Source organism: Phragmites australis, chromosome 14 (genome assembly GCF_958298935.1).
Source record: "Phragmites australis chromosome 14, lpPhrAust1.1, whole genome shotgun sequence".
Taxonomy (NCBI): Eukaryota; Viridiplantae; Streptophyta; class Magnoliopsida; order Poales; family Poaceae; genus Phragmites; species Phragmites australis.
The window spans coordinates 26,226,257-26,236,196 of record NC_084934.1 but is presented as its reverse complement, the minus strand read 5'-3'; the positions used below and the strand labels follow the sequence as shown (position 1 = coordinate 26,236,196).

Genomic DNA, 9,940 nt, shown 5'->3' with positions numbered 1-9,940 from the left:
AGGATAGTTCAAAGGAGTCTGGAACTCACTAATCAACCTAGCAACACGAGTTCATAGCTCAAATTCTCCCAAAACTATATTTTGCTCCAAAAACTCAAGAACATCTAAAGAACTCAAGAACAACTTGATTCTCCATAAAAACAAAAACGAATTGGATAGATGAGTAGCTCATGAGCTTGTGATCGTGTGGATACCACATGCATACCTCAAATCCTTCTCTTGAGGTCGTATTTTGGGGAGAGGGAGAGAATGTTTGAGAGTGAGAGGGGGGGCTCCTTCCTTGCTTTGGCTAGCTGGAGAGGGAAAGGGAGGCGTGGGGGAGTGAGAGAGAGGGAGAGAGGGGGGGAGGGAGCAGGTGGCTGCTGCCCCTCTAGGTGGTTAGGGTGGTGGGCCCACATGTAGGCTCACATGTTGAAGAAAGGGTCCGTTTTAACTGTGAATTTCATTATTTTCTCTCTTGAATTCATTTATCTCATCCAATTGACTTAGACGAATTGCATTAGCGTTCCGAAATAAAATTACACAAAATTAAACATAATGCTTAAGAAGCATGATTATGCTTAATTGCACAATTAAGGATTTGGGACGTGACAAAACCTCCCCACCCCTAAAAGAATCTCGTTCTGAGATTCAGTACGAGCCAGGGAAGAGTACAGTGAATCTAGGAGCCATGCCGTGGGAAATACCAGCTGTGGACATGATGCCAACTGCGGGAATGAAAACCAATGCAATACTCAGAGGTTGGAGAAGAACTCAGGATAATCGGCACGAAGCCGATCTTCTCATTCCCACATCGCCTCATCTTCAGAGTGATTACTCCATTGAACCTTGCGAAACTTAGTTGAGTGACGTCAAGTCTTGCGTTCGGTTTTATCAAGGATGCGGATTGGATACTCTTGATAAGAAAGATCCGGTTGCAATTCTTGATTGGCCACCTCAATGACTTCGGTCGGGACTCAAAAACATTTCTTCAATTGTGAGACATGGAAGACATTGTGAAGAAAAGGACGGAGACAAGTTCAATTGATATGCAACCTTCACATGCCAAGCAACAATTTGGAATGGTCCCATATAAAGAGATGCTAGCTTCCCCTTGACTTTAAAGCGTTGGACCCCTATGAGAAGAGACACCTTGAGATACACAAAATCTCCAATCTCGAACTCAAGTTCTCGCCGGCGGTGATCCGTAAGCTCTTCTATCATGATTGTGCCATGAGGAGACACTTCCGAATAGTCAGAGCATGCTCTTCTGCCTCTTTGACCAAATTCGGGCCTAGAAAAGTCCGTTCGCTAGATTCGGACTAATTCAACGGCGTTCAGCATCTACAGCCATATAGAGCTTCAAACGACGACATCTCAATGCTTGACTGATAACTGTTATTGTATGAGAATTCAGCAAACGGTAAGCAAATCTCCCCCTTCTTTCTATATGTGAGCACACAAGCTCGGAGCATATCTTCTAGGATCTGATTCACCCTCTCAGTTTGTCGATCTGTCTGAGGATGATATATTGTGCTATGAAAGAGCTCGGTTTCCATAGCCTCATGAAGGCTCCTCCAGAAATGAGAGTTGAACTGAGTGCCTCGATTAAAAATGATTTTCTTTAGAATTCCATGAAGGAAAACAATTCTAGTGAGGTAAAGCTCCGCATATTGCTTGACCGAATACAAGGTATTGACAAGAGGAAAATGAGCGGACTTTGTCAATTGGTCTACAATGAACCAAATTGAGTCATAGCTTTGCGAAGTCCTCGGTAACCCGGTAATGAAATCCATACCAATTTCGTCCCACTTCTAGGAGGGGATGGGCAAAAGCTGGAGCTTACCGGCTGGCTTGAGAAGCTCGGTCTTGACCCTTCGGCAGACATCACACTCAGCAACATATCGAGCAATTTCTCGCTTCATGGGAGTCCACCAAAATCTGGGCTTAAGGTCTTGGTACATCTTCGTTCTCCCAGGATGGATGGATAGCAATGAATCATGAGCCTCATCCAGAATTTTCTTTCTCAATGCCTCAACTTTCGGAACCACTAGCCGGTTCCCAAACCATAGAATACTCTGGTCATATTTAGAAAAACACATGGCCTTGCCTCCTTTCATCTTGTCTCGGATTTGGGCCATGCCCTTGTCATTCTTCTGAGCTACCTTGATTTCATCTAGGAGGGTGGATTTGATCTCCAAATTTGTAATAAATCCCTCTAGAACCATCTCGAGTCCAAGCCGTCGGAAATCATCACAAAGTGTGGTATTCCCGGACTCGACCTTAAGATAATTGCATGGAGTCCTTCAACCTAGTGCATCAGTGACCACATTTGCCTTGCCGGGATGATAATGTACTTCCAGTTCATAGTTTTTTATCAACTCAAGCCATCTCCTTTGTCTCATGTCCAGATCGGTTTGAGTGAAAATATACTTAAGACTTTTGTGGTATGTATAAATCTCGCACAAATTTCCCAACAAATAATGGCGCCAGATCTTCAGAGCGTGCACAACCGCCGCAAGCTCTAAGTTATAAGTTGGATAGTTCTATTCATGACGCTTTAACTGACATGAGGCGTAAGCCACAACTCTGCCCTCTTGCATAAGGACACATCCGAGACCTATGCGGGAAGTATTGCAATAGACGTCAAAGCTCTTGCCAATATCAGGCTGAGCAAGAACGGGAGCAGTCGTGAGCAGTTTCTTCAAGATCTGGAAAGCTGACTCATAGTCACTTGATCACTCAAAGACACTTTCTTGCTTCAACAGCTCAGTCATTATTTTGGCAATCTTGGAGAATTCTTGATGAACCATTGGCAATAAGCCGTAAGTCTGAGAAAACTCCAAATGTCGGTGACATTCTTGGGTTGAATCCAATTGAGCACATCCTGCACCTTGCTTGGGTCGATTGCGGCACCATCTTCAGACAATACATGTCCCAGAAAAATGACTTCCTTGAGCCAGAACTCACATTTTCTTGTGAGACTTTGCCTTTGTGGCTTGATAGTTTATTTAGCTTGAGGTCTTGTCTTAGTGACTTCGTAATTTAAGAGTTGTGATCGGGTGTCAACCGGGAGTATATCCTTGATGGAGCTCCAATGTGAACTAAGAGTGGCTTGTGTGGTATCGATACTACGGAATAAAAATCCCTTGTTCCGAGTTTGCTTTCTCTACCGTCTTTACGCTTCCGTATTTATATTTTTGCAATATACCTTTATGCATTTACTTTCCTAAGTGGTTTGTTAGTATTAGCTATAAGTTACAAATATTTTTTGAATGGTAGAGTTGACACACTAGATAAATCTAGAACATATTTAGATATAAATTAATATAGATTTATCTCGTGTAGTTTTTGAAGTCAATTAGAATAGTTTTTTAATGTGTACTAATTCACTCCCTTAGGACGCCACTGATCCTTATAATATTTAAATTCGAATATCTATTCACTCTGGTTGAATATAAAGATTGTACAGCTCTAACAACAAATTCCAAAACAATAATTTCATATAACACGAGCATGATAACGGTTCAACATAGGAACCAAATGATGGCGCTTCTCGTAAGCCATAGCTAATAACACATTGATATTTGACAGCACATATAATTATGTACCAAGCGATCATTGGCCATTAATATGAACTAAACTTTTTTGCTACTTCCATTATATAACTATGTGACCAGTGACAAGAAGTAGTACGTCATACTAACAAAGCAACCAAATCAAAAGACAACCAACAGAATGAGCTCTAATTGACTTCCACATGACATTATATTGTGATCATCAGTAACACCTTTAATATATGGAAGTGAAACATGTATTGAAGGAATTAGGTGAGAGATCCAGAGAAAAGAATATAATGGGTTGCCTATTTGGATTCTAAAGAGGTAATATGCATATTTGAATACTAATATTATCCAAATCCGCATATGTATTCGCCAAGATTTTGCATATCACATTCATATACAGGGGAAATTAGATATATCTGCTTTCATATATGTTTATTGATCAATACGGATTATTCTTACTGTATTTACAGCAGCTGGACACAAATATCGGATTATTGCAGCTTCATGTGCACTAGCATCGGTAACGTGGCAAGAAACTGTTGAGACTGCAACCAATGGGCACCGCTTATATGTAGGTTTACTAAAACTTGCTTCGGCATAGATCCGCCCAGGAAGGCCCAAGTCAGCAATGATCAGCCCACTGTGCGAACCATCAACATTGTGACATCAGATTCAACATTTTGTAAAACCTAGTTCAACATTTTAGGTAAAAAAATGTTTAACCAGTATATTCAAAATATTGAACTAGTACATTCGAAATATTAAATTGGTACATTCAAAATGTTGATTTTTTTCAAAAAATAAAATAAAACAATTTTTTTATATTGGATCGCATTTTGTTGCATTAATTCTAAACAACATGGTGATTCAAATGGATTCGAAAATAGACTTATGGTTTAAAAGAAAATTTCCTTTAAAGATTGAAAATCAAATCCCATCCCATCCCATCTCACCATTTCCTCCATAGTTGTTTGCTCCACATATCTCCCTCCAGGAACCGGTTCCACTGACTTACAGTGTTATGAGTTTAAGTAAACGGTAACTTGTAGTAATTTTCTGTTCATGGCGCTTTCTGTGAGATTACTATTCGTGAAATAATGGTCACAGGATTACTGTTTATGTGTTTACTATTTATGAACTATCTGTTTGCTGATACTATTTATGGAGGTAAGTCACAAGTACTATCCACCAAGTGAGGAGTCGATTCCCTCCATCTCAGTCATCCATCTTGTCTAGTACTAATCTCAAACGGTGTCCTAACCAGAAGCGACCAACGAGCAGCAATATGATGAAACCCAATTGCTAAATCACATACTGGCAAATTGGACCCATATGCACACAGCCACACGGCCCAACGCCCACCAGCTGTCGTGCACTCCACGTCGAAACCGAGCAGATTTTGCGTCCCGACGGTCCAAACGCCAAAACCCAAAAATCCGCTCCCTCGTCCTGCAATGCACTGCGGCCACTGCCCAGCGGAAATACGAGTCCGCACTATCATCGTCTATTACCATACTTTTTTATCTATCGATTAATTCTCACATATTTTATACTACCTTCATTTATTTTTACTTATCACCATTTTTTATTATAAGAAATTTGATCATCCTTTTTTCTAAATAAGATTTATAAATACTTAAAAATTTTATATTTTTAGATTCATCATGAACAAACTTTATTAATATTGTATATTTTAACTATTTATATATCTTTTTAAAAAATGAATAGTCAAATTTGTTACAGTAAAAATAATAACTAAGTAAAAATGAACGGAGGTGGTAATTTATTTGAGTATGAATCTCAGCCACGGTCACGTACGTGCTCGCCACAGTCGTGGAATTTTCCCCCGCGCCGCGCTCTTCAACCTCCTCGCCCTTCCTCCGATCAACAACTACCGAACCACCCAACCGCCGCGCCCGCGTCCGCCCACCCATCATCCCATGCCTCCCCGCCTCCGCCTTGTACTTTTCCGCCGCCTCTTCTCCACCGCCACGCTGTCTCCCGCGCCGAAGCCCACGGACCCCGCGCTGCTGCTCCGCCTCTGCACGATCCTCTACCAGCAACAGCTCGCGCCGGACGACGCCCTGCAGCGCCGCCTCTCCGCGCTGCCGCTCCCCACCGCGCCCGCCGACCTCCGCGAGCTCTTCCTCCAGGCATCCGCGCGGTTCCAGTTCTCCTGGCGCCCCGTGCAACGCCTCCTCGCGCACCTCTCCGCCCGCCACGGCGAGTTCGAGCACTCCCCCGCCACCGCCGCCCGTCTCCTCGACGTCCTCGCCAAGTCCGGCAACATCGACCTCCTCCACTCCACTCTTTTCTCCCTGCCCCGTGGGCTCCTCTCCGCCGCGGCACTCCGCGCCGCGGTGCGGGGACTCGCCCCCGCCCGCGAGGTTGGGAAGGTCGCCGCCATCGTGACGCTCTTCCCCGAGTGCCACCGCGCCCGGGTCCTGACGTTCGTCACCGACATCGCGTGCTCGGTCTGCAGGCTGCCCGACGTGGCGGAGAAGGTGATTAGGCGGGCCGAGCACCGGAACGGCGTCGCGCGCACCGCGAGGTGCTGCGAGCTGCTGGTCGTCGCGTACTGCCGCGCTGGGTCGCTCGCGGACGCGTGCAGGGTGTGGAACGGCATGGGGATTGGCGGGCTGGAGCCGGGCGCTGCGGCGTACGAGGAGATCGTGGTGACGATGTTCAAGAACAACCGCGTCGCGGACGCCATGCAGGTGTTCGACGGAATGCGGAGGAGCGGAGTACCGGATGACGGAGGCGGGTGCTGCCGCGCGGTGGTGTCGTGGTTGTGCAAGGAAGGGAGGGTGTGGGGCGCGTACATGGTGTTCGCCGAAATGGTGAAGAGAGGTGTGGACGTGGACGGTGAGGTGCTGGGGGATTTGGTGTATGGGCTGATGGCGAGGAGAAGGGTGAGGGAAGGATACAGGGTGTTCCATGGTGCTAAGGAGAAGGATATTGCGCTGTATCATGGGTTGATGAAGGGTTTGCTGAGGATCAAACGGGCAGGGGAGGCGACCGAGGTGTTCCGGGAGATGATCGCCAAGGGATGTGAACCTAACATGCACACTTACATCATGTTGCTTCAGGGACACTTGGGGAAGAGGGGCCGGAAGGGGAGGGATCCATTGGTGAATTTTGAGAGCATATTTGTTGGCGGCTTGGTGAAAGCCGGGAGGACATTGGAGGCGACCAAGTTTGTCGAGAGGACGATGTGGGGTGGGGTGGATGTGCCAAGGTTCGATTATAACAAGTTCTTGCACTACTTCTCCAATGAGGAGGGGGTGGTGATGTTTGAGGAAGTGGGCAAGAGACTGAAGGAGGTGGGAATGATTGACCTTGGGGACATTTTGTTAACCTATGGTGAGCGGATGGCCACCAGGGATAGGAGGAGTAGAGCAATGAACGGACTTCTGAAACCGGTTCAAGATGTTAGCTGCCAGTCGTCATCTCAGGTCTGCTAGGAGTTTGTGCTATTTTTCCAGAAGGTAAACATCATAATGATCTGCTTGTACAGTCTACTTTGAAAGAATAGGGAACTGTTTGTGTTTGCTTATCTTGCTATGATTCTAGAAACCTCTCCAGATGTTTGATTGATTACTGATTTGCCATTGGCATGGTTTGAACCGAGGAGTTCTATTAGATGGACTATTCATTCTATGCTTGTTTCAAATCTCGCAAGCGTGAATTGAGTTGTTAGAATCGCTATAGGAGTTTCAATCAACATGATTGCAGTGCCGTAGCTTCGGAATATTCTTTTTCTTCCATGCTTCCTTTTGTCTCATTCAGCATCTCTTTTTCAGGTACATCCACTTATCTTTCTGAAAAGGTCACACCCTTTGTTGAGAGCAATGTCTAATACTCAGAGATCATGTGTTCATCCTACAACTGGCAACTGGCATCATGCTAGCAAAATACTAATTTACACAGTGATCAGGTACATCCAGCTGAGCAATGCAACCTATTCTTCAAAGCTTGTGTTCAGTCCTCAATTACCAAACAAAAATTATTCGTGACAAATTTTGTACCTATAGAAAGTAATAAACAATACAAGATCATGTGTCAGCTTTGCTACAGAAGTCCAGTTGCCACTTTTGACTTTTAAGACCGACAGTAAGTAGGCTTTATACCTGACAATGGACTGTGGACAGGCACTCAAATATCCCTCTCTCTTACCCAACTTTCATTTGAAGCCACAAGCAAGGGAGCAAGGGTTCTAACCTGATGTTTTCTCTCATCCATCTCTCGTTTGCGGTACAAGAACCTTTCTAGCCTTTTTTTCTGTTCATTTTCTCTTTGTCGATCTTATGCTAAACTGTTTGGGAGATGGAGCATGCTGTTGTCAGTGCTGCTGAAGGTTCCGTCCATACTCTACTGCAATACTTGAAGGAAGAGCTGGAGAGCATGACGACCTTCCTTCAGGACCTTTCTGAGAAAGATGAACACCACAGGCAAGTTAAGTTATGGATGAAGCAAGTGCGAGAGGTTGCTTACGATGTTGAGGATTGTATTGATAATTCAAACACCACCCTGGCAACAACAGCAACTATGGCAAAGGTGGTTCTGCAGCATTTTTCCATAGGATCACCCAGTTATTGCGGACAAAGCACCCTGGCAACAACAGCAACTATGGCAGAGATGGTTATGCAGCGTATGCTATATTTCTGCAAACTTCAGCAGACTAGTTAAATTTCACTCTTCATATCTTATATATTTTTTATTTGTAACGGTTGTTTCTTGCAACGACGTTATTCCAACGGCTTGTAAGAGCAGTTACCACACGAGTACATATGTTGTAAGAACAGTTACCATATAAGCACGCATATTGTAAGAATTTGTAAGAGCGGTTACCACATGGGCACACACATTGTAAGAATTTGTAAAAACAGTTACTATATAAGCACATGTGTTATAAAAGAAGTTACTACATAAGTACACGTGTTGTAAGAGCAGTTACCACACAAACACACGTGTTGTAAAAGTAGTTACAACACAAACACACACGTTGTAAGAGTAGTTTCAATTTTTAGATCTTCTATTGTTTGGTCCTGTGGATGAAGGAGGTATTTCAATTGATGTTGCTTGCTCCTCAACTACATACCAATCTAGATTTTCATCCCAACCAGTGTCTCCCTGACTCTAAAAGTTAACATACTACTCCATATTACCTACGAAATTTAACATGTAAGAAACAAATTCAGTTCTGTATTTATAGTGACATTTCATTGAACACTTGCAGTACACAAAACCTAAAAGTTCTACTCTAATATTGACAACGGGTAATAACTCAATCTAGCAATCAAATTATGCAACCAACATCCTCTGATCGCAATCTAGCACTCAAATAACACAAATTGATGTCACTTTCTCATCGATCCACAAAAGAATATATGCTTCTCACCTCTGTGCAGGCGAGCTACTGTTGTTGCATGCTACATGCTGCCGCATGCTATCGTGTTGTTGCTTCTGCACCGCGCCCTCCATGCGGACGGCCGAGCGCAGTGCACGACTCCCTGGGCAGGTGGAGGGGTAGCTGCTGGGTGGCGCGTAGGCTCAAAGGCGCTGGCTCCTAGACGCTGGTGGAAGGGGTAGCTACGAAGGGGGAGATCCAGCGATGACAACTGTGGAGGCAAGCGCTCGGCGACGTAGGTGTGTGGGAGCCGGGGAACGGAAAAGCACGAGAAAGGCTACGTGCAGAGGCGCGAGGGAACGGATACGGAAAAGGATGATGAGCCGTACGAGGTAGCCAAATTTGGCCACTCTTTCTTAGTGGATAACGTGTGAGGAACCGTCCAAACAGTATTCTAATTAATCATAGGAGGATCATTAAACATAATCACAACATCGATTATTAACTAGAATACCATCCCAGTAGTCCCGACACGTGTTTTGTGCCCAAAATCGAAACACATGCATTTCCAACATACACATCACAACAAAGCTTAAGAGAGAGCAGGTAATTACATTATATTACAAGTTCTTAAGCATTCAACCATTTTCAATAATTTACAACAAAAAAGACAACTACGCAGTAGAAGATTAAACCTATACAACAAAATAGGAAATGGAGTCATATGCCCTTAGACCCTATTCATAAAAGCTCGACCTCCAAGAGTAGGATGCGCTACTCTTGCCTATCATCGGTATCAACAGGTACGAAGCAGCCAAACACCGCCTCTACCTCACCAGCAGAACCTGAAAATGCAAGCATGAGTACGAAGGTACTCACAAGACTTAATCCATAAAGATCACATATACATAGACTGGCTCCAAAGATTATGTATTTGATTGATAGCAAGAAAACGGCCACATGGTCAAGTAACTTCATAAGCGAAAGCAAACTTTTGACATAAATATGTGAGCATCTACTCTAGAGTGCCTAAACCAAAACTATC

The 9,940-nt window shown here is 44.2% G+C and overlaps 1 protein-coding gene across 3 annotated transcripts; it reads left to right on the top strand.

Moving 5' to 3' along the window:
- Nucleotides 1-5,359: 5,359 nt before the first annotated feature.
- Nucleotides 5,360-8,414, top strand: LOC133891531 (putative pentatricopeptide repeat-containing protein At1g26500). Of its 3 annotated transcripts, XR_009904240.1 has the most exons (4): nucleotides 5,360-7,033; nucleotides 7,349-7,482; nucleotides 7,697-7,799; nucleotides 7,892-8,414. XR_009904240.1 is itself a non-coding variant. In XM_062332259.1 (2 exons), the coding sequence occupies exon 1, from the start codon at nucleotides 5,486-5,488 to the stop codon at nucleotides 7,007-7,009; it is 1,524 nt and encodes a 507-aa protein (XP_062188243.1). In that variant the 5' UTR covers nucleotides 5,360-5,485; the 3' UTR covers nucleotides 7,010-7,033; nucleotides 7,349-8,414. The 3 variants fall into 3 exon arrangements, 1 of the variants encoding a protein (XP_062188243.1); XR_009904239.1 differs by having other exon boundaries at nucleotides 7,697-8,414; XM_062332259.1 differs by having other exon boundaries at nucleotides 7,349-8,414.
- The last annotated feature ends 1,526 nt before the right edge of the window (nucleotides 8,415-9,940 follow it).